Here is a 24,447-nt window from a genome sequence, read left to right as displayed (position 1 = left end):
TTTGGTTTCAGTTAGTTATGTTATAAACCATATTACAAAGCACTCTTTCGGCCTGAAGCTTGGTTGGGTTGAAGCTTTGCGTATATAACCATTTTGGTAGGCAAAAGTCAAGAAGGGCGTATAGGGAAGGGGGGATAGGTAGTGACAAATGGTCCGATTGGGCTTATATTTAATAAATTTGACTCTATCTGGTAGGAGACGGTGAAGAAGAGAATATGAGGCAAGGTGTTGGGAGTCATTTATATTTAAATTAGTTTAACGGGCTTGTAGCACATTTAACCTTTTATGGCTGGAGAAGGCCAAGAATGGGGTGGGTGATGAGGTTTCGCTTATGGGGAGCTTAGTGATTATCTGAATACGAAGAACAATATTACAATCCCTCTTTATTTGCTGCACACAGGGTAGAGATTTTTTTTTATCTCGTGTGATCCTTGATGGCAGATGGACAATCAGGGGGAGGAAGTAGAGGGTGTAGTACTATATTGCTCTTTATTTTAAAGCGATTTTAGTATGTTTTATATAATTTTAATCGTTCATTTAAATATTCGAATGTGTTTTCAAATTAGTAAATCTATAAAAAAAGTAACAATTTTGAAATATGTTTGCTGTATTTAAAAAGTAATTGTTATTTTCTTTTTGATATTTCAGAAAAATAAATACAACGTATTAGCATACGCAACTGCTGTAGAATATGACCTGGAAAAGCTAGTCAATGGCTTTAAAAAGCAAGGCCTGTATTGTCCTACATCTATGAAAGAAGAAAATTTAGAAGATGTCCTTCATGTTTCTGCCAGGTATCAGGTATGAAGTTAAATGTATTTGAGATTTGGATTTTAGGTTTTTTACTATAAAAGGATTTACAGGGCATGTGACTAGTTTAGCGTGAAGTAGCATTTTGTCACATCTTTAGCCAAATGTGCTTATTATAAATCTCGTATTTGACCTACCCATAACTATCTACCGATATTGGTAACTACAATAATAATCTGGTCTTAGGGAACCTCAATTTGCGTTGTATTTATGCAGTCAGTATTGCCAGATGAGATGCATTTCCGCCATTTGGTTGCTTTTTCAAGTGGTTGTCTATTTTAGTCATCAAATCATCCCATTTAAACAAAACTACGGCTTGATGTATTTTAGCTCGAGACAAGAGATGTCCTTAATTTTGTGATTAAACCAAAAAGAGGTATTTCATTGAAGAAAATGAAAAGAAACACAAATCAAACACATACTACAAAATAAACTAACAAACAGCTGAATTCACAAAATCATTTACAAGATTTTGTAAAACAAGCTGAAAAAAATCGTTTATGATTGTAAATTAAATAAAAAAAACGAGTTTTTTTAGCTGAAAGTAAGGAGCGACATTAAAACTTAAAACGCACAGAAATTACTTCGTATATGAAAGAGGCTGCTTCCTCATCAACGCCCCGCTCTTTACGCTAAAGTTTGACTCTCTCTCAATTCTTCTTTTTAAAACAGTAAAAAACTTTAGCGTAAAGAGCGGGGCGTTGATGAGGAAGCAGCCTCTTTCATATACGAAGTAATTTCTGTGCGTTTTAAGTTTTAATGTCGCTCCTTACTTTCAGCTAAAAAAACTCGTTTTTTTTATTTAATTTCTGAACGTTTTTGAATCAATGCATGTTTTGATTTTGGCTCTTCGCAGAGGAATAATCAAAACGAAATTCTGCATATTTTTTTTTGGGGGGGGGGCTAAATGACTTTCTCATAATTTTGATCGATTGATTTTGAGAAAAAAAGAGCGGGGGCGAAGCCTAGTTGCCCTCCGATTTTTTGGTTAATTAAAAAGGCAACTAGAACTTTTAATTTTTTATGAATCTTTATATTGGTAAAAGATTTACGTAACTTATAAATTAGCTTACGTAAAGAACTTTTTTATTCTCATGTTTTTATTACATATATGAGGGGATTCGCCCCATCGTCAGTACCTCGCTCTTTACACTAAAGCTTAAATTTTGTCCCAATTCATTAAGAATGACCCCTGAATCACAAAAGCCGTAGAATAAATAGTTGAAATTACTAAAAATACTTTAGCGTAAAGAGCTAGGTATCATAAGGAGGTGAGCCCCTTATATGGGTAATAATTTCTGTTTGTTCTAAGTTTTATTGCTGTTCCTTACTTCCAGGTAAAAAGCTTTTTCACATTCATTTTTTAATTTTTTTTTTAAATAATGCTAGTAAATCCTGCTCTCCCTTCATGGAAGTTTTCTTCTCCCATGACAAATTCTCGATGGAAAGTTCCCCCAGCATATCCCCCTCTTCTCAACCCCTCCCCCCAACCCAAAAAATCCTCCTGAAAACGCCTGTATACTTCCCAATAACCATTACTATATGTAAGCACAGGTCAAAGTTTGTAACTTGTTGCCCCTCCCACGGGGACTGTGGGGGAGTAAATCGTCCCCAAAGACATAGTTATAAAGTTTTTCGACTACGCTGAATAAAATGGCTATCTCAGAATTTTGATTCGTTGACTTTGGGAAAATAATTAGCGTGGGAGGGGGCCTAGGTGCCCTCCAATTTTTTTGGTCACTTAAAAAGGGCACTAGAACTTTTCATTTCCGTTAGAATGAGCCCTCTTGCAACATTCTAGGACAACTGAGTCGATACGATCACCCCCTGGAAAAAAAAAACAAAAAAACAAATAAACACGCATCCGTGATCTGCCTTCTGGCAAAAAATGCAAAATTCCACATTTTTGTTTATAGGAGCTTGAAACTTCTACAGTAAAGTTCTTTGATATACTAAATCTGATGGTGGGATTTTCGTTAAGATTCTATGACTTTTAGGGGGTGTTTCCTCCTATTTTCTAAAATAACGCAAATTTTCTTAGGCTTTTAACTTTTGATGGGTAAGACTAAACTTGATGAAACTTATATATTTAAAACCAGCATTAAAATGCGATTCTTTTGATATAGCTATTGGTATCAAAATTCCATTTTTTAGAGTTTTGGTTACTATTGAGCCGGGTCGCTCCTTACTACAGTTCGTTACCACGAACTGTTTGATGACAAAACAAGATTATGCCTGTTACTTCTCTCAATCTGAAGGATTCAGCTGGTAATTCTAAAAAAAAAAAATTCAAAAATTTATGAAAATCTGAAAATTTGGTCGCCAAAGAGTTCTTTTAATTCTACAAAATAGTCCCCCTCCCTGCCCCTGCAAGGATCCTCTAAGTCTCTATTTGTTTCTGAAACGAATTTTAAAGTTTCCAAAGAGTTTTTGAAATATTTTTAAGCCATTCCCTAAGACTCATTTGGTTTCTTTTTCTGATGGTTTGCTGAGGTCTCCAAATCTGTGCATTAAAAAAGAAGAAAAAAAAAATCGCCTTTGCAGTATTATCACCCAAAAATTAGTGCTTTCGGTACGTTTTTTTTCTTTTTTTTTCAGTCCAAAATTTGATTATATATCTTGAGTGGTCACTCTCTCAAGAATCATATTCACCTGGTGGCGCGCACCAAGCATGGCAAAACTGTGCCAAGCGTTTCCTTTAAGCTCAAAGGATGCACCTACAAGCTTCCGAAGAAGTTTTCTTTGCTCCAATCACAGTATAAATATCTAGACAGTACGATCCAAGTTAATACGATCTAGTTAAGGTATATCCTAACGAAGTTGATACAATTGCAGTTGAAATCCTACACCATGAGGGAAAACTTCTTAAAGTAGTCTCGCTTTATAATCCAAATGGAAGAAACAACATATTTGAAGTGATCAAAGAAGTAACTTAGGATCATAAAACCATAGTTTTGGGAGATTTTAATGCTCATAGCTATCTATGGGAAGATACTAAACAGTCAAACCCGGAAGGGAAAAGCATAGAGAAAGCAAGTCTGGAACCAAATTTAATGGTTATTACCCCATATGGTTTAAAAATACACTACAACCCAAAAGAGAAAACTTTGGGAAAATAGACCTTCAAATAGCCCCACCTGAGTTTTTGACAAATACAAACATTAAGCTGCTCCCAGAGTTACAAACAGACCACTTGGCCATTCTCACTTCCACTAGAGACGTTTCATATACTCCAACCCCAGCTATATACGAATTCCAAAATCGCAGAGCAGACCGGACAATCTTCAAGCTATTTCAGGAGGAAGGAGACTATTTGGAAGCCGAGTGGCCACCTATTCCCTATGATAGGACCCAAGCCTTGGCTAATAATATCCTAGACGCAGCAGAGAAAGCAATACCTAGAAAGTCGTCCCAACCACCTTTGAGATCTTATTTTAGGAAACCAAAACAAAGGTGGAATAGTTCCACAGAAGCTGCAATAAAGGAAAAGAAAAAAACAAGAAACCGTTTCAGTAGAACTGGTACTCTGGAAAATTTAATAGAGATGAAAAAAAACTGGGGCAAAAGCTCACAGTCATAGAAATGATGAAAAGACAAGCAAGATCTAACTTTTTTTGAAAAATTAGACGCAAATACCCCCATAGCCCAATTGCATAATTTTATTAATAGAATGATTGGCAAAGAGGATCAGCCTGAGAAAAATCTCAACATTTGAAATAGATGGCTCTTCAATTCAAGAACCCGAGCATAAGGCAGAAGTCCTTGCTAACATGTAGCAAAAGCACAAAGTCCAGACAAATTGGCCGTCCACTAGTGTACAAATTATATGGCAAAACACATCACAAAGAGGAAGTGATCAGCCCTTTCTCAATGAATGAATTAAAGATGGCCCTTGATGCAGTAAATATAAAATCGGCAGCGGGAGAAGATGAAATAGGATATTCTTTGGTAAAAGAAGCAGAAGAAAAGTTTCACCAAAAATTGCTTTTGCTGTATAATGAACTATGACAGAAAGGAGATTTCCCAAAGGTTGGGAAATCCCCTTCATTAAGCCAATTAGGAAAAAGGGTAAGCCTCAAGAAAAATCCTCTTCTTACAGACCTATATATCTGCTTCCAGTTCTTGGGAAAATAATGGAAAAGATGAACCAAAAGAGGCTGCAATGGTTTGTAGGAAAGAATAACCCCTTCTCGCAGTCACAATCGGGCTTTAGAAAGAGATTGTCAACATTTGACGGAATCATATGTCTTGAAGAAGCCATCCGAACAGCCTTGGAAGAAGGCAAAATTATACGAGTCCTATTGGTGTACTTCGAAGGTGCATTCGAAAAATGTAACCAAAGGGAAGTTATGTGCAATCCCTCTTTCCATAGAATTCCCTGAACCATTTATCCATTTTTTTTTGGAATTACCTAACCGACTGATCTCTCAGGATTCGGGTAAATCAGTCTCTCATCAGTCAAAACGTTTGAGGTAAGACTACCCCAGGGATCTCCTCTCAGCCCTCTGCTTCATCTGCTGATGATATCTGAATTTGAACTTTCCAGTTCAACAATATCCAAAAGGGAGTATGCGGATGATGTCACTAATTGGGACCAAAAGTTCGCCAACTAGCTGGGTTTTCTTTGATAGATGACCGGAGCCAAATGCTATCAATAAGGTATTTTACAAGGATTCGGGCACATGGCTTAGACCACCTACTGTATCCCTTGCATTCGGGAAAATGAGTACTCAATCTTCAGGGAGAATTGGGGCAGGGGATACTTTTGTTTCCAAATTCTCAACCTGGCAAAATGACCATTTATCTTTCCCTTTTCTGCCTTTTCCTCCAGCATGGAGGGTAACTCCTTTTAATCTATGCCTCCGGCTAATCTTGGAAAAGAAGCAACATATCCCTCCAGTAATAACTCATACAGAATTCCAAAAAATTATAGTGACAAAGTTCCATGAGTTCCTGGAAGTTCATACAGAAGGTTCCGTACAAGTAGGTAAAGCAGCTGCTGCTGCAGTCATCCCTCAGCTAAACGTCCAAATTTCGAAACTGCACCCTGACGGCTCCTCCGTCCTCACGGCTGAAATAGCTGCAATATACGAGGCTCTGAAGGTGGTCCACGCAAACCTTCCACCCAGGAAAAAGGCAGCTGTATTCTCAGACTCCCAATCATCTCTACAAATTATCAAGAAAATCTGTTTTGAAGTTACTGACAGAGATGTCCATCGGTTGCGAGAATTGATAATAGCCCTTACCAAAGAGGGGGTAGAACCAGCTCTCCAACACGTCCTCAGTCACCAGGGAATACGTTTTAACGAGAAGGTTGACAAACTGGCAAGCTAAGCAACCCATAGATCTTCTGGAATCGGACAAAACTCTGTATCTATCACCCTTAGGAATGAATTGAGACGTAGAAATTGCAAATTACTTCACTGAGACGGTTGATGGTTATACTTAAAGACCGCAGGGATAATTTGGCGTTTCTGAGGGATAAGAACCAAGCAATGATTCTCAGGAGGGAAGAACACTTGTGGAAACAACCAAGCCTTTTCTGTCGCCAATAAGCATCAACAATCGAGACTATGCAGCATCTCCTGTTGTAATGCCTTAAATCAGCAACAATCTCCTCCGAGCTTAAAAGAACCAACAAGAAGTTGGGATTTCTGGAAGATATTAAGCTGTAGCTATAAGCAGACCTCCCAGTCCAGGAAGACAGATGGATCTTCTAGAGGATCATTGACTTCTTCCGAAATTTCGATGTTTTATAAAAATGTACTAAAAATGGTTCGACAAGCATTCAAATTATTGACAAGTATTTACTCTTAAATTGTGGAGAAAGTGTAGCGGGACCCTACGCTTCTCTTGTTTGGCCCTTGTGAAAAAAACACCTTTGTTTTCTTTCCCCCTTGGAACAACATAAATTCAATGCCATGGAGGGGAATCAATCAACTTTGATGCCAGAAGGACACCGAATGAATGGGGCTTTCTAACGAAGAAGAAGAAAACACCTGCTAGTTTCACTGTTTACTTTATTTTGTAAATAGGAAATTATTTAAGAACCTGGTTACTATTATAATTGAGACCCAATCACTAATGCCAGTTTATTGAAATAAGTCCTGTTTAGGTTGGGAAGGTATTAACAATAGAATTCTTATCACTCATTTTATGACTAAAAAATGCAGGGCATCAGCCATAGTTGTATATGCCCTTGTGAGCCCGACTAACGGAAATATTAGTTATTTGGTATAAATATGTTGTTTTTATTTGAAAATTTTAACGCCGAGTTTGGTAGAAAAGGGGATAGATGGCCTAGGTAAATTTGGTGTAGGAAAAGAAAACAGTACTGGCTACAGACTGCTTTGGTTTCGTAGGTATAATGATCTAGTTAAAACCAATACATTATTTGGTCATAAAATAGCCCATAAGTTAACACGGTATCCACATGATGGTAAGACAGCTAACCTTATTATCTTGCTGTAAACCGAAGACTGTCAGGATCAACACAAGATACTAGGGGTGCTCTTATTGATGTTAAAAAATAGTGTCTAGGGTTAATTTAAAGCTGAAATTTTGGAAGGGTAACTACCTTCCGGGAAGCTATGACGTTGGTAGACTCCAGGATTAGAATTTGCGAGAGACATCCCAGGAACAAATGAATACTAAACTGGAGAGTTTAAAATTTGACAGAGTAGAAGATGGAGAGAATAATTTTAGGAAAACAATTTGCTAAGTTGCTGGTGGTGTCTTAGGGAAGACAGTTAGGAACTCAGCAAGGAATATTAGTGAAAATGCTTTATGTTTAATAGAGAGGTGAAGGGATTGCATAAGAATCATCTGAGTGATAGATCATATGAAAATAAGAGAAATGTAAAGAAAGTGGAGAAAGCATAAAAGCATGAACTAAGGAGTTGTGAAGTGGAGGCTCTGCGTAAAATTGTCGAGTATCTGGAAGATACAGCTAGACAGTATATTAATAAAATATTGTACTGGGATATTTGTAAATTGAGAGGGAGTAGTCAATCTGGACTTTTCCCAGTTAAAGGTAGGAACTCGACCATAATTAGTGATAAGGATCAGTAATTATAAAAAAAAAAGTTTGTGAGACTTTGGACGTGAAGGAAGATTTCTTTTATGAGGAAGAATTAGTGACAGTACTAAAAGGATTGAAAAATATTAAGGCCTCAAATGCTGATAGTGTGGTAAAGGAGTTACTGACGATTATGACTGTGAATTTTGAAAAAGGGGAAGTACTGAGCGATTTTTAGAAAACCTTAATTAAACCCCTGTATAAGTAAGGTGATAAGAATTAGTGTGGTAATTATAGTCATTTGCCTGATTTCTATAGGTAACAAATTAACTAGTATGATGATACTTTTTAGACTTAGTAATGTTGTAAACAAAGTTTTAAGAGAAGGACAGTGCGGTTTTAGGAATGGTAGAGGATTTGTTGACCAAGTTTTCACTCTTAGATTAATTATTGATAAGTGCATTGAGTCATTAAACACCTTTAGTCTTAAGTTTAATAAATTGTCAGCAAGCGTTCGATTCAGCTGATAGAAGAGCTCTAGCGATCTTATCCTTGTATGGTATACCCGACAAATACATCAAAGGGATTAGTGCTGTGTGCGAGAATAAAAATGCTGCGGTTAAGGTAGGAAATGAGGTTATTAGTAGGTTTCGTATTAAATCAGGAGTTAAGCAGGGTTGTGTTCCATTGCCATTTTTTATGGATAATTTTGATCGACTTTGTGTTAAGGAGCACAAGGAAGGCAATGGGAGAACACGGAACCAAATGGGGAAGATACATTTTCCTGGACTTAGATTATGCTGATGATTTAAGCATCTTAGATGAAAGTGTGAGCAAAATGAATGAACTTTTAGAGGTTTTCCGAGTTCGGGGTACTAGAATAGGTTTGGATGTTAATGTTAAGAAGACTATGTCGCTAAGGTTAGGAATAAGTAAAGATTAAAAGGTGATGTTGGATAACGAACATCACTTACCTTGGTAGTATTTTTAGCAGAGACTGTGGGTGCCTTGATATGTTAAAAATGGAATAGCCATGGCTCAGGGTGTTTTACTACATTTGAAAAAAGTTTGAAAGAATGGGAAGATAAGTGCGAACCAAGATTAAAATATTGGGAGCTACCGTGATTATAGTGACCAAACATGGTTGTGAAGCATGGGCGCTCCGAAAAACGGAGGAAGATTTGCTAGATGTTTTCCAGAGAAATTGATTTGCGGATTGTTTTGGGTACCCAACTGACTGACCGTATTTCAGACACGAAGGATGTCGTAAAGAAAGATTTAAGTAAAGTGAGAACTTCCCGGGAGAGTGTAAAGAGGGAGGCTAGAATAGGTTAGGATCAATTTTGAGCGTGCGTTGGCCTCAGGCGGCTTGGTGCTGCAGTGAGTTGTTAGTAGTAGTGGTATCACTGTCAACGCAATAGTATTGTCCATAGCAAATAATCGGTTAATGTTTACTTTGGTAATACTCAGTTTAAACACAAGCTATTGTGAAAAAGAGCTACCTATTTATTTGTAAATCCTTGATATAAACCACAAGCAACTAAATGTTGGCTGGTAAGACTTCGAGGTATCGAATGCACTCTATCGTCAATAAAACAAATGCTGGTAAAATTCTAGACCAGGGGGCTTTTGTGTATCTTGGGAAGAAGCTGAGCTAGGTGAGTGAACCTCCCAGGAATGAACCTAGGTCCTCAATAATCATCTAGAAAAGTATTTTGAAGTCCTTGCCGCTAGAACCAACCTCTGAAGTACCTAGTCTCAACTCCTTCCCCCTCCAAAGGGCACTTACCTTTGATAACCTTGGACCATCTGTGTGCTACAGAAACAAAACTTTGAGAAAAAAGTGTGACAAGTGATTTGAGCCTCAAAGCTTTGTTTACTCTGATTTATAAGGTTTTAAAGATTTATAAGTCTGTTTCTTAAATTTAGCAAAAAATCCTTAAAGTGGCTTAAAATCCTACTGAAAAATAGGAATTGCATCTTCAAAAGCTAGAGCCAATGAAAAAAGACTGAAAATCCAAAATTAGGGTAAAACATTTTTTGTCAAAATTAAGATGGGTATAGACCAGTCAGTTGTGAAATCTTCTAAGTCCTAGAAAAAAGAAAAAGGTAGAAATGCTTGCTTCACAATGCCCTCTCAAGGTATATTTTAGGCCTTGGATTCATTCCTGAAACTTTCATTCACCTACCTTGCCTATTTACTAAGATTGCTAGAATTCCCTCAAGCAGAAGACTGCTAAATTTTAGGTAGAGAGGTAGAGATGCTAGATGATAGAAAAGGTAGAGATGCTTGCTTCACAATGCCCTCTCAAGGTATATTTTAGGCCTTGGATTCATTCCTGAAACTTTCATTCACCTACCTCGCCTATTTACTAAGATTGCTGGAATTCCCTCAAGTAGAAGTGTACTGCTAAACTTTAGGTAGAGAGGTAGAGATGCTAGATGATAGAAAAGGTAGAGATGCTTGCTTCACCCTGCCCTCTCAAGGTATATTTTAAGCCTTGGATTCATTCCTGAAACTTTTATTCACCTACCTCGCCTATTTACTAAGATTGCTAGAATTCCCTCAAGTAGAAGTGTACTGCTAAACTTTAGGTAGAGAGGTAGAGATGCTAGATGATAGAAAATGTAGAGATGCTTGCTTCACAATGCCCTCTCAAGGTATATTTTAGGCCTTGGATTCATTCCTGAAACTTTCATTCACCTACCTCGCCTATTTACTAAGATTGCTAGAATTCACTCAAGTAGAAGTGTACTGCTAAATTTTAGGTAGAGAGGTAGAGATGCTAGATGATAGAAAAGGTAGAGATGCTTGCTTCACAATGCCCTCTCAATGTATATTTTAGGCCTTGGATTTATTCCTGAAACTTTCATTCACCTACCTCGCCTATTTACTAAGATTGCTAGAATTCCCTCAAGTAGAAGTGTACTGCTAAATTTTAGGTAGAGAGGTAGAGATGCTAGATGATAGAAAAGGTAGAGATGCTTGCTTCACAATGCCCTCTCAAGGTATATTTTAGGCCTTGGATTCATTCCTGAAACTTTCATTCACCTACCTCGCCTATTTACTAAGATTGCTAGAATTCCCTCAAGTAGAAGTGTACTGCTAAATTTTAGGTAGAGAGGTAGAGATGCTAGATGATAGAAAATGTAGAGATGCTTGCTTCACAATGCCCTTTCAAGGTATATTTTAGGCCTTGGATTCATTCCTGAAACTTTCATTCACCTACCTCGCCTATTTACTAAGATTGCTGGAATTCCCTCAAGTAGAAGTGTACTGCTAAACTTTAGGTAGAGAGGTAGAGATGCTAGATGATAGAAAAGGTAGAGATGCTTGGTTCACAATGCCCTTTCAAGGTATATTTTAGGCCTTGGATTTATTCCTGAAACTTTCATTCACCTACCTCGCCTATTTACTAAGATTGCTGGAATTCCCTCAAGTAGAAGTGTACTGCTAAACTTTAGGTAGAGAGGTAGAGATGCTAGATGATAGAAAAGGTAGAGATGCTTGCTTCACAATGCCCTCTCAAGGTATATTTTAGGCCTTGGATTCATTCCTGAAACTTTCATTCACCTACCTCGCCTATTTACTAAGATTGCTAGAATTCCCTCAAGTAGAAGTGTACTGCTAAATTTTAGGTAGAGAGGTAGAGATGCTAGATGATAGAAAAGGTAGAGATGCTTGCTTCACAATGCCCTCTCAAGGTATATTTTAGGCCTTGGATTCATTCCTGAAACTTTCATTCACCTACCTCGCCTATTTACTAAGATTGCTAGAATTCACTCAAGTAGAAGTGTACTGCTAAATTTTAGGTAGAGAGGTAGAGATGCTAGATGATAGAAAATGTAGAGATGCTTGCTTCACAATGCCCTTTCAAGGTATATTTTAGGCCTTGGATTCATTCCTGAAACTTTCATTCACCTACCTCGCCTATTTACTAAGATTGCTAGAATTCCCTCAAGTAGAAGTGTACTGCTAAATTTTAGGTAGAGAGGTAGAGATGCTAGATGATAGAAAAGGTAGAGATGCTTGCTTCACAATGCCCTCTCAAGGTATATTTTAGGCCTTGGATTTATTCCTGAAACTTTCATTCACCTACCTCGCCTATTTACTAAGATTGCTGGAATTCCCTCAAGTAGAAGTGTACTGCTAAACTTTAGGTAGAGAGGTAGAGATGCTAGATGATAGAAAATGTAGAGATGCTTGCTTCACAATGCCCTTTCAAGGTATATTTTAGGCCTTGGATTTATTCCTGAAACTTTCATTCACCTACCTCGCCTATTTACTAAGATTGCTAGAATTCCCTCAAGTAGAAGTGTACTGCTAAATTTTAGGTAGAGAGGTAGAGATGATAGAAAAGGTAGATATGCTTGCTTCACAATGCCCTCTGAAGGTATATTTTAGGCCTTGGATTCATTCCTGAAACTTTCATTCACCTACCTCGCCTATTTACTAAGATTGCTAGAATTCACTCAAGTAGAAGTGCACTGCTAAATTTTAGGTAGAGAGGTAGATATGCTAGATGATAGAAAAGGTTGAGATGCTTGCTTCACAATACCCTCTCAAGGTATATTTTAGGCCTTGGATTCATTCCTGAAACTTACTGGCAAACTCTGCACAAATTATGTTAAAAAGTGGTTTATGTTCAAAACGGTCCAGGTAACGACATGGTGATCCCAAAAAAACGCAGGTTGGTCCCAGCGTTTTAACTTTGTATGTAAGTTTTTTTTTTTTTAGGCGAATAAAAAGAAAGTAATTTAAGTCTATTAATAGCCATGAATATAAATAATGGATGGGGAAAAATGACAGAACAAATTTTAAAAGAAATTTTACCAATTTGCTAATAGAAAACATTAAATTTTTATAAATCTTAGGGATTTTATAATTTTTAGGCTAATAGAAAAAAGCAGACAATTTGTAAAAAATTTCATTTAACGCATGCTTGTATTTCTTAGACTTTTTTTGGTTGTACCAGACTTTTGAGGGTAGACCTTTTGGGCGGTATTTGTAGATTGTAGTAGACGTAGCTTGAAAAAATTTATATTAACTAATCTTTGGGCTAAATTCCATATTTAGAAGATTTAAAACCGTCAGCGAAATACGTAACTGGACTGAAATCTTTTTTTTTGAAAAAGATTTCAAAATGGACTGAACTGGACTCTGGACTGAAATCGCTATTTTTTTTTAATAATATCATATACGAGATGTTCACGAGAGAAGCCCGCTAATATATTGTATATAGCCTGTATACTTTTAGGTTGGTCGTGACCCCAGAGAAATATATCTGTTTAGGGAAGGTGCAGTTGTATTTTGGAACTTTCGTGAGCTGGAACGCGAAAATGTGCTTACATTCCTGAAGTCGTTCGAAGAGGGCAGTTATGACTCAGAACTGGTTTTGGAGGAAAGCGAGGCTCTTACAGTTATCGAAATAAACGGAGGGTGAGTCATTTTATTTTAGATTTCGTATGTAATCCCCACCACTCAAGTATTTTAACTGAAATACCTCGTATTGTGGTAATTCAAAAGGTGTTAGAAAATAAAATTTATATTGGCAGAATACTCTATCTGACGAAGCGAGATCTACCAATTAATTAATTAATTGATTTTTAACCCACTAACATTATAATAAAGTGGAGTAACAGAAAAAAATAAAAACATAGAAACAAGAAACACGTACAAAAATGTTAAATATAAAAAAACAACAACAATGAAAATCGAAGTAATCGCACAAGAGGCAAAACTTGACAAAGTCGTAAAATTTGTGAGAAATCTGGAGAAAAGTTGGAATAAGTCATTTCTCTTCTTAGGCAAAACATATATTGAAATTGACCAAAAATCTGAGCTTTCAGTCATGAAAAGTGTGTGAGATTGTCTTAAATCCTGCGGATTGTTTTTAAATACACTATACACATTACACGTTAAATTTTCACACACACTGTATGATATTCTGTCTTTACTTCTTGTCATTCATTACGAGGATGACTTTTTTCTTTCTTTCTTTTTTTTGTTTGTCGCTTCTGACTGATGCTCTTCTTTAAATAATTTGAAACATAAAGTCGCGAAGAAAGGAAGAAAATAAGCACAAAAAACAGCGAGTAAAAAAGTTCGGTCAAGACCTCCGGTTGACCGTCTTCTGTGCAGAATAAAACTGATAAAATATAAAAAACCAAGCCTTAAAACAAAACACAAAACTAAAATTGGCTGACTCTTTCTTTGTAACGGTGAAAGGGTAACTGAATAAAAACATAAATCTGAGTGGCATTTCACAATTTAAACGCTTTTTCGAAGAATTTTTGTTGTCACTCTTACCGATGACAGAGTTTCCATGGATCTAAGAGGCTCAACACCAGAAAAATTGTGAGCAATCGAATGAAAAGCTTGAAAAGTAAACCTGAATTGCTCCCGATAGCAATCGAACTAATTGTGCCTGCGCACGCAACTACAAGCTATCGGTGCTAGTGCTACCTAGAAGCAAAAAATTGAAGAACAGAAAAGAAGACCTTAAGAAACAACTAACAAACGAGGAAAGGCGCAAAAAGGTGGAAGAAGAGTAATATTTAATGAAGGAAAAGTTAAATTACGAGAGCTCAAAGAGAATCATACTTATAGAAAGAGTGTCGATTTTGATAAACGCAAAGTTGTGGAGAAGCTATTTGTTGTGTTGTGGAGTTGTACAGAAAGTTATGGAGAATAAAGACTATTGAAATAGGCCTAGCCAAAGCTATGCCAGAGGCTGCCACAAAGCACCTTAAAGAGAAGCAAGCAAAGGGCAAAGAAAGGGAAGCTTTGCAAAGGAGCCTTACCAAGAGAAGTCTCTAACTCAATTACATGCTTTGAAGAAATCAAGAACGAAGTAGTAGTTTTGCAAACATTAAAAATTGTTTTTCACAGTATTGCTCGAAGTTTTTTTTTTGTGTATGTTTGTTTTCCTTAAACAAAAAAGTAAAACTATAAACGGTGGTCAGACATCTTGCTGCTGATGGAATTGGATGAAGCCAGCGAGCTTTTTGTATTTTTCGCTAACCATCACTCTCTGAAGCCTAGCTAGAAGCTATTGTCTTCTAACGTGTTGAGCTTAGTTTTTGTTTCAGCATAAAGCACCTTATCAGGTCAGTTTTAGTCAACCCGGTCAGTTTATGACAGTGAAAGTCAGAAAAGTCAGATTTTCCTAATTTCTTTGGCAGCAGCCCCTGCACTGCTATGTGAGCTTTGCATGAAGTGACCCAGCAGCTTCACATAGGATTTTTCAAAATATCTTATTTTTATTATGGTTTTCTTTTGTTCGTTTGATTTTGGTCATCTATAAGGGGCTAGACAAAAATCAGACGTTTCCTGAATGGGATGGCAAGAAATTGAAATTTTTATAGGAGGGAGTAAAAAGTGAAATTTTGAAAAGATTTGGGTGGAAGAGGGCGTGTATGGCTGTTTTGGCATCACGGAGATGCTGCAATGAGTTGTAGTAGCAAACTGCTACTAGCAGTTTTTGATTTTGCCAGTTGTTTATGGTCAGCTTTTTATTTTGGAACCCGAATATAATTGGGATCATGATTGAGATGTAATTGGGACCAAATAAAGAATTGGGGAAGGGTATCTCTGGCTTTCACAGCTTGTACAAAACTCGTGCTCAAACTTTTCAGTTAAAACTTAACTCTTCAGCTCAAAACTCAAGCTCAAGCTCAAATTTTTATTGGCCTCTAAAATTGGAGAGTATTGAGAAAATCGACACACCACCCATCTACAGTATATCACAAAATAGAAACATAACTATTTAGCATTATACACAAACCCACATTATCCGTGTCATAATTATTACAATCTCAATACTGTAATACACTTGTTAAAATTTTACATGTGATTTCTACTTTAAAATTTCCGTTGAAGCAACAGATTTCTGATTTAATTTTGGCTCAGCAATTTTCCCCTTAAGTTTATGCTGTTTTCCAACGCCTTTTGAGGTATCAGTGCTGAGGTATTTATTTTTTCTTTATAACTCATTTTTCTCCACACGCCGACTTTTACTTTATTTTGTACTGTTGTTTGTACTTTTCTGTTATTGCTTTATTGTTAGCTCCTTTTTTAACTCGTATTTTAACTCATTTTACTCAATGCACCGCCTTTCTTTTACTGTTTTTTGTTTGTTTGTTACATAAATTTTGTTAAATTTTTTTACCACTTCCAAAAGTTAAATTACCTCAAAATTTATCTGTATATTCGCTTCCTGTGACAGTGGAATAATAAAACATCACCCCCCTCCATGTTTTGTATTCTTTTTTTTATAAATAAAACAAGACAAACAGGTGATTGGGTCCAGGAAAAAACTATTAAACAAACATTGTTTTTCAAGACTTATTAGCACAGCGCTAAAAATACTTGGCAGTGCTCGTTGTAACTCAGGTTCGAGTCTTAGATGAGACATTTTTTAAAAATATAAGCTTACTGGAAAGATACCTTGCAACATGGATGCAATAAAGGAAATGGAAAGAATTTGGAATCGCCAACCTATAAGCTAAAGATTATTGGTAATAGTTTTGGTTTATTCTCCCCTTTTTCAGACTCTTATTTATCTATGTTTGTTTGCCTGTGTTTGTGCTTGTTTGTATGTTTTTGTTTGTCTCTGCTGGGTCTAGATGTGCCCACTTTCATGCTGGTTAGACCTGGAACTCAAACTGGAATTTGAAACCAAATCTGTTCAAATTGGGAACCGAGAAGGTATAGTAATTAGGAATATCAAGTTTAGAAGTGTTTTCATAAGGATAAATGCAATTTCCTGATAATAAAATCAGAAGACAAAAAGTCGAATAAACTGAATATAAAAAAGAGTCAGAAAATGATTGTTTTCTTTAGAATCTATGACTATAAGTGAAAACCAGGGGCGCAAAACGGATTGGTCTGTTTTGTTTTCCGAAACAGACTTGAATTTTTTTCACCTGAAAAATGTATTTTTTCCGATTGCAACTATGGGTTTTTCGTTGCTCCAGTAGTTTTACCCAAAAATCGTTGAAGTCACAATTTTTTTTTATGGCACTTGGTATTAACCAAGTGATATATAGAAATCGCAAATTCTGTCGGTCTGTCTGTCGGTCTGTTGGTCTGTCTGTCGGTCCCGGTTTTGCTACTTTAGGCACTTCCAGGTAAGCTGGGACGATGAAATTTGACAGGCGTATCAGGGACCGGACCAGATTAAATTAGAAATAGTCGTTTTCCCGATTTGACCATCTGGGGGGGGGGGAGTGGGCCTCCCGTTAATTCGGAAAAAATAGAAGTATTTTTAACTTACGAACGGGTGATCAGATCTTAATGAAATTTGATGTTGGGAAGGATATCATGTCTTAGAGGTGTTACTTTAAATCCCGACCGGATCTGGTGATATTGGGGGGGGAGTTGGGAGGGGAAACCTAAAATCTTGGAAAACACTTAGAGCGGAGGGATCGGGATGAAACTTGGTGGGAAAAACAAGCACAAGTCCTAGATACATGATTGACATAAGCGGAACGGATCTGCTCTCTTTGGGGAGTTGTAGGGGGGTAATTCTGAAAAAAGAGGTATTTTTAACTTACGAACGGGTGATCGGATCTCAATGAAATTTGATATTTAGAACGATATCGTGTCTCAGAGCTCTTATTTTAAATCCCGACCAGATCTGGTGATATTGGGGGGGGGGGAGTTGGGAGGGGAAACCTAAAATCTTGGAAAACACTTAGAGTGGAGGGATCGGGATGAAACCTGGTGGGAGAAACAAGCACAAGTCCTAGATACATGATTGACATAACCGGAACGGATCTGCTCTCTTTGGGGTAGTTGGAGGGGGGTAATTCTGAAAAAAAGAGGTATTATTAACTTACGAACGGGTGATCGGATCTCAATGAAATTTGATATTTAGAAGGATATCGTGTCTCAGAGCTCTTATTTTAAATCCCGACCAGATCTGGTGAAATTGGGGGGAGTTGGGAGGGGGAAACCTATAACTTGGAAAACACTTAGAGTGGAGGGATCGGGAAGAAACTTGGTGGGAAAAATAAGCACAAGTCCTAGGTACATGATTGACATAACCGGAACGAATCCGCTCTCTTTGGGGTAGTTTGGGGGGGGGGTTAATTCTGAAAAAATTAGAAAAAATGAGGTATTTTTAACTTACGAACGGGTAATCGGATCTCAATGAACTTTGATATTTAGAAGGATATCGTGTCTCAGAGCTCTTATTTTAAATCCCGACCAGATCTGGTGAAATTGGGGGGAGTCGGGAGGGTGAAACCTATAACTTGGAAAACACTTAGAGTGGAGGGATCGGGAAGAAACTTGGTGGTAAAAATAAGCACAAGTCCTAGATACATGATTGACATAACCGGAACGAATCCGCTCTCTTTGGGGTAGTTGGGGGGGGGGGGGGTTAATTCTGAAAAATTGGAAAAAATGTGGTACTTTTAACTTACGAACGGGTGATCGGATCTCAATGATATTTGAAATTTAGAAGGATATCGTGTCTCAAACCTCTTGTTTTAAGCCCCTACCGGATCTGGTGACATTGGGGAGGTTTGGGGTGGGGGAACCTAAAATGATGGAAAAAGCTTAGATTGGAGGGATCGGGATGATAGTTTAATGGGGAAAATAAGCAGAAATCTTAGATACGTGATTTACATAATTGGAACGGATCCGCTCTTCTTTTTTTTTTTGGGGGGGGGGGGGTTATTCTGAAAAATTAGAAAAAATGACGTATTTTTAACTTCCGAAGGAGTGATCGGATCCTCATGAAACTTCATATTTAGAAGGACCTCGTAACTCAGATTTCTTATTTTAAATCTGAACCGGATCCAGTGTAATTAGGGGGGGGGCAGTTTGGGGGAACCGGAAATCCTAGAAAATACTTGAAGCGGTGAGATCAGGATGAAACTGGGTGGGGAAAATAAAAACCTGTCTAAGATACGTGACTAACATAACCGGACCGGACCTTCTCTCTTTGGGGTAGTTGGGGGGAGGGGGTTAATTCTGAAAAATTAGAAAAATGAGGTATTTTTAACTTACGAACGGGTAATCGGATCTCAATGAAATTTGATATTTAGAAGGATATCGTGTCTCAATGCTCTTATTTTAAGTCTCGACCGGATCTGGTGATACTGGGGGGAGTTTGGGGTGGGGGAACCTAAAATGATTGAAAACGCTTAGATTGAAGATCGGGATGAAACTTGGTGGGAAAAATAAGTAGAATTCTTAGATACGTGATTTACTTAATTGGAACTGATCCGCTCTATTAGGGGGGGGGCGGGGGTAATTCTGTAAAATTAGAAAAAACGACGTATTTTCAACTTACCAAGGAGTGATTCAGTTCTTAATCAAGTTTCATATTTAGAAGGACCTCGTAACTCAGATCTCTTATTTTAAATCTAAACCGGATCCAGCGCAATTGGGGGGGGGGCAGCTGGAGGGTACCGGAAATCTTTGAAAATACTTAAAGCGGTGAGATCAGGATGAAACTTGATGGGAAGAATAAAACCTGTCTAAGATACATGACGGACATAACCGCTCTCTTTGGTTGAGTTGGGGGGGATTTGGAAAATTGATGTATTTGTAACTTACGAAAGGGTGACCAGATCTTAATGAAATTTGATTTTTAGAAGGATCTTGTGCTTTAAAGCTCTAATTTCAAATTCCGACCTGATCCTGTGACATTGGGAGGATTGGAGGGGGAAACCGGAATTCTTGGAAAACGTGAAAATTGGGGCATTTTTATCTTACGAAATAGATGATCGAATCTTAATGAAATTTGATATTTAGAAGGAATTCATGTTTCAGAGCTCTTATTTCAAATCCCGACCAGATCTTTTGACATTGGGGGGAGTTGGAGGGGTAAATCTTGGAAAACACTTTGAGTGGAGGAATCAGGATGAAGCTTGGTGGATAGAATAAGCAAATGTCCTTGATACGTGATTGACGGAACCGTACTGGATTTGCTCTCTTTGGGGGAGTTTGGGGGGAAGGGTTCAGTGATTTGGCGAATTTGGTGTTTCTGGACGTGCTAGGACGATGAAAATTGGTAGGCGTGTCAGGGAGCTGCACAAACTGACTTGATAAAGTCGTTTTCCCAGATTCGACCATCTGGGGGGCTAAAGGAAGAGGAAAAATTAGAAAAAATTAGGTATTTTTAACATACGAGTGGGTGATCGGATCTTAATGAATTTTGATATTTAGAAGAACATTGTGACTCAGAGCTCTTATTTTAAATCCTGATCGGCATTAAGCCTCTTATTTTCCTTTTAAATCAATCTATTTGATTCATAGAATTTTGTTTAGCTCTTCATGCCTCGTCACAAGTGTCATATGAGCTCATAGCTCTTGTTTTTTTTTTAGCCAAGCTAAGTTATTGCCAAATTTCTATTTAAAACATCATGGTTTACTCTATTTAGCAAGGGAAAAATAAGTTTTGGCCTTGAACAAGTTGCTAAAGAAATGCCATTTTCATTGTCCTAAAAAAAAAAAAAAAAAAAAAAAAAAAAAAAAAAAAAAATTGCTGAGCAGCATATCAAAAATCGGCATCTCTTAAGAGGTTGCAAAATTGTTTTTATGTACGTTTTTCGCATTTTTGTTTGTAAAAACACGAAAAAAATGGGAGTTCTCTAAAGTGATAGATTCGTAAAAGTTTCCAGGTTAGTTTTTGTAATGAAGCCATTTCTGAAGCTTGTTTTACCCCCAACCCCCCAAGAATGTTAAAAAAATTCAGAGGACCATTTTATCTCGAGCAACTCAGAGGGAGTTGCAGGGAGATATGTCTTAATCGGCACCAACACTTCATTGTCATGCAGTTTCCATCTCCAGTCTGAAAGGTCAGTCAAGTTTCCTAGCCAGATCTAAACCTGACAGCAGACGCGCTACGAGTGTTACTTTGCTGCTGCTTGATTCAGTGGTAGTTCATGTGGATATACGAAAGTTGTGGTAGTCCTAAATTTTTTGTGATAGGATTTACTTAAGTTAATGTCAAGGTTTGGAGTATCAGAGCATAAGTATAGCACCAACAAAGCCTGGGCCTTATCTTGAAACGCGGTGCTATCAGAAAATGCTGCGCCTTTATCTTTAAAAGATTTGTCAGAAAGTAGCATTTGAAGGGCTTTGCCTTTTCGTATGTCGTAAAGATGAGAGGTTGTATCACACTCTAGAACGGTATGACAGAATGACATTAACTGACAAACATTTTATCGAAGGTTTTGCTCTATCTTGTTGGTACCCCACACCAAACTTACGCCACAAACTGAGCTTCATGTGGGAAGTAAAGACGCTGGAACATGCATCGGTACGATTAATTAGAATACTCAGGAAGTCAGTGGTGTCGTCAGCACCGATGGTTTGCATTGTATGAAACCGTGTATCTGTACGATTGATTCGAAGAATCAGGATATCAGTGTTATCGGCAGCATCGATGCCATTGTAACATCGATCGTACAATAGAGTTGTACGATACTAGTTACAGCCGAAGGTCATGAAGGTGACGGACTATCAAGCAAAGAAGTTTGAAAAATTGCTTTTGGAAATTCTGGCTTGTTTACCTTTCTCATTAGCCCCTTGCTTTCGGAAAGAGAAGATGGAAAAGTAAAAATTTTGAATTTAGTCTTCTCGAAGGTCAGATCGCTGAGCTACTATCATAAATCTGGAAAAGTAGCGCCGGGTCAATATATGCAGCTACAGAGGACATGCTTTTTTGGCACTTGCTAGAGCTATTTAATGTTCTTTTCTTGAAGATTTGCTTCTTCAGTTTTTCTCGTCATCTTGACCAGAATCTCCTTTCCAGTTGCCTCAACTTTGTGTTCACATTCCGGGAGGAATTTATGCCATGGGGAAATTCTCCAAAATACTTGATGAGCTTATTGGTGTCATCGAAGTCTCTTCCTTGCTTGCTCGAACTCATGTCGTGATGTTGCTACCTTCTAGAGTCGCCAATTTTTGTAAGGTTTTGCATCATGGGGTTGATCTCAAGGCATAGTGGCTATGAAAGAACCTATATGGTCTATAGGGTCTCTGTTGCTCTGTCATGCCATCTCCAGCAGTGAGACAGCCAAAGTTTTGACGCTCTACATGTAATCCTGCTTAATGACCTAGGCCGCTGGAAGACCAGCCCAGTGTCGTTCTTATGTCTTAATGATAGCCTTAATAGTAGTCTTAATGGTATCCCTGCTCAGATGTCTCGAAAACTTTTGGGCCGCTAGTTGGAAGTTTAGCAATCTGTTGCTGATGTATCTAAACGGACTTAGCATTGAGATTATCCCTAGATACTCCAAAAAGGGAAGTATCTTTACTACAACGTCTAAATGCAAATTCCAAAGACTGAGTTTCTCAGCACGGATGGATCTGAGCAGTCGAGGTACTCTAACCAAAGCTTCAGAGTTCTTTGGAGCTGTAAGTCCTGGCGTTTTCGATTCGCAACGCTTTCTATTAGCTATAGGAGTTAGAAATTCTGACCTTCTTAGACGTTATCCTTCTAGACGTCAGTGAATATGGTTGATGTCTCTGTATACGCCAATGACCCAGTTTCTTCTTTTAAGTAATTTGTGTAAACTGCTGAGGGAATGATGATATTAGCAGGAACAGCTGTAGAAATTGCTATATTACAGAGAGTATGTGTCACAGCACCATGTTGCGTATATCAGTTCTAACACCTCTTTAAGCTCAGAGCCTTGTGCAGTCTCATCATCATCAGACTCATCAAAACTCATCATCAGATGAAAACTCCTAGTTTGAGAAAAACGTTACCCATCTGAAACTGAACAGTCTACCTACTTTTAAGAAAAAAAATGGTGAAAGCTAGTGGCTGAAAAAAGATGGTAAAAGGTGAACAAGACGAGAGACAACAAAAGAAAAAAAAATGCCGGAACACATTTTTTTTTTCAGTAGCAATTTTTGGCTTTGAAAGGCAGAAATAAAACGAAAATCGTACTCAGCTTCAAAAAGCAACCAGGGTCAATGGGTATTTTGTTTATATTTTCTTTTACTTGGAATTTAACAGAAAAATAAAAACACAGTTTTTTTCAAATAGTTAAATTTAAGAAATCAATTTTATGCAAAAACAATCAGTTCCATGAACCGTATAAAAAGATACTCGTTCTCGAACTTGAAAATAATCCATAAACTGCGGTTTGTTGCTATCTTCTGTTTCTTGAACTTTAGGGAGATTAAAAGAAATTGCTTACAAAAAGTTGAAAAAAATATTTCGCAATGATTATTTTGCCAATTATTAAACTATTAAATTATTATTTGAATTATTATTAATGATTCGAGTTATTGAGATTATATATTACTTTGCAACGATTGTAGATTTGGATATGTTGTAAAACTATCTATTCTGATCAAAGTGATATCAAAATAAGTTCTTTATGAATTTGGTCATGGCTCCGTCAGTTTGTCCGGCTTTCCCTTTTTCTTTTTTTTTTTTCAATAAGTAAAAGGTTCAAAATATTTTGTTTTGTTTCGTGTAAGTCAGGTATGGTTTTGAAACGTGGGTGCTTCGGAAGACGGAGAAGATTTCGTTATTTTCCAGAGGAATTGTCTAGAGCTAGTTTTAAGTAGCTCTTTGACTGACCGTATTTCAAACAATAAGCTGCAAGAAAATGTATTTTGTCCTACTTTTTGGGTTGTAATGAGAGAAAGGTTGAGATGTTTAGGACGCCAGTGACAATTTTGAAAATGGCCTTTTTGAATTTTCATGGAAAAGATTGATCCCATCCTTCACAAATTTCAATAAGAATCGGTCTTATTGCTTCTTTAATATAAACAAGAGGTGCTTGTTAATTACACGTAACACACCCAAGAAGTAAAGTTATGTTAACCCTAATGAAATATGCCAAAATATGATGAAAATTTAATACTTTAGTTTATATAATAATAAAATTTGGGCTATATATTTGCACATTAGGAGGGTGAGGGGGTAAAGTAACCTAACGTAACTTAACCTAACGTTACCCTCACCCCCTTAATGTGCAAATAAATAGCCCAAGTTATACAAGTCCAATGCATTCCGTCACTCATTATTAGTCTTTGTGGCTATGAAACGGGTTTTCATAGATCGTACATTATCCTTATTATCCTTAACATACTTTTATCCCCAGATATACCCTCAGGGGCTGCTTGGGTTCATACCCTTAAAATCTAAAGGTATAGTTTTGGAACCTTTCAACTATACTAAACCAAATGGGTACCTCAAAGTTTTGATCGAATAATTTATGGCGAAAAAAGAGACGTGAGAGGGGGACTAGTAGCCGTCCGATCCTTTCGGTCAAATAAAATAGACATCAGTAATTTTAATTTCCATTCGAATGAGCCCTCTACCGATGTTCTAGGACCTTTGGTTCCATAAGATCACCCCTGGGAAAGAAAACAAATTAACACGCATCCTCGATTTTTCTTCTGATGAATAATACAAAATATAACACTTTTCCAGATAGGGGGCTTGAAACCTCGACAGTAGGGTTCTCTGATACGCCGAATCTAAAGGTTTGATTTTAAATAAAATTCTTTGACTTTTATTGGATGTTTCCTCTTTCTTTCGAGAATCAGGCGAATTTTCGCAGTTTTTTTAACCTTTTATGGGTAACACGAAGTTTAATGAATCTTATATATTTGAATTAACACAATCAGCCAA

The 24,447-nt window shown here is 37.3% G+C and overlaps 1 protein-coding gene across 1 annotated transcript in view; it reads left to right on the top strand.

Annotated features, from left to right (window-relative positions):
• Positions 1 to 24,447, top strand: part of LOC136039746 (required for meiotic nuclear division protein 1 homolog) — a 103,195-nt gene that overhangs the window by 17,224 nt on the left and 61,524 nt on the right. The window contains exons 3-4 of the mRNA XM_065723591.1: positions 649 to 801; positions 13,087 to 13,268. Of these exons, the coding sequence (XP_065579663.1) occupies positions 649 to 801; positions 13,087 to 13,268 (335 nt within the window). The remainder of the gene's footprint in view (positions 1 to 648; positions 802 to 13,086; positions 13,269 to 24,447) is intronic.

The sequence above is a fragment of the Artemia franciscana genome, chromosome 20, assembly GCF_032884065.1.
Source record: "Artemia franciscana chromosome 20, ASM3288406v1, whole genome shotgun sequence".
Taxonomy (NCBI): domain Eukaryota; kingdom Metazoa; phylum Arthropoda; class Branchiopoda; order Anostraca; family Artemiidae; genus Artemia; species Artemia franciscana.
Note: the sequence above shows the minus strand (reverse complement) of the source record. Positions and strands in the feature narration are given on the sequence as shown.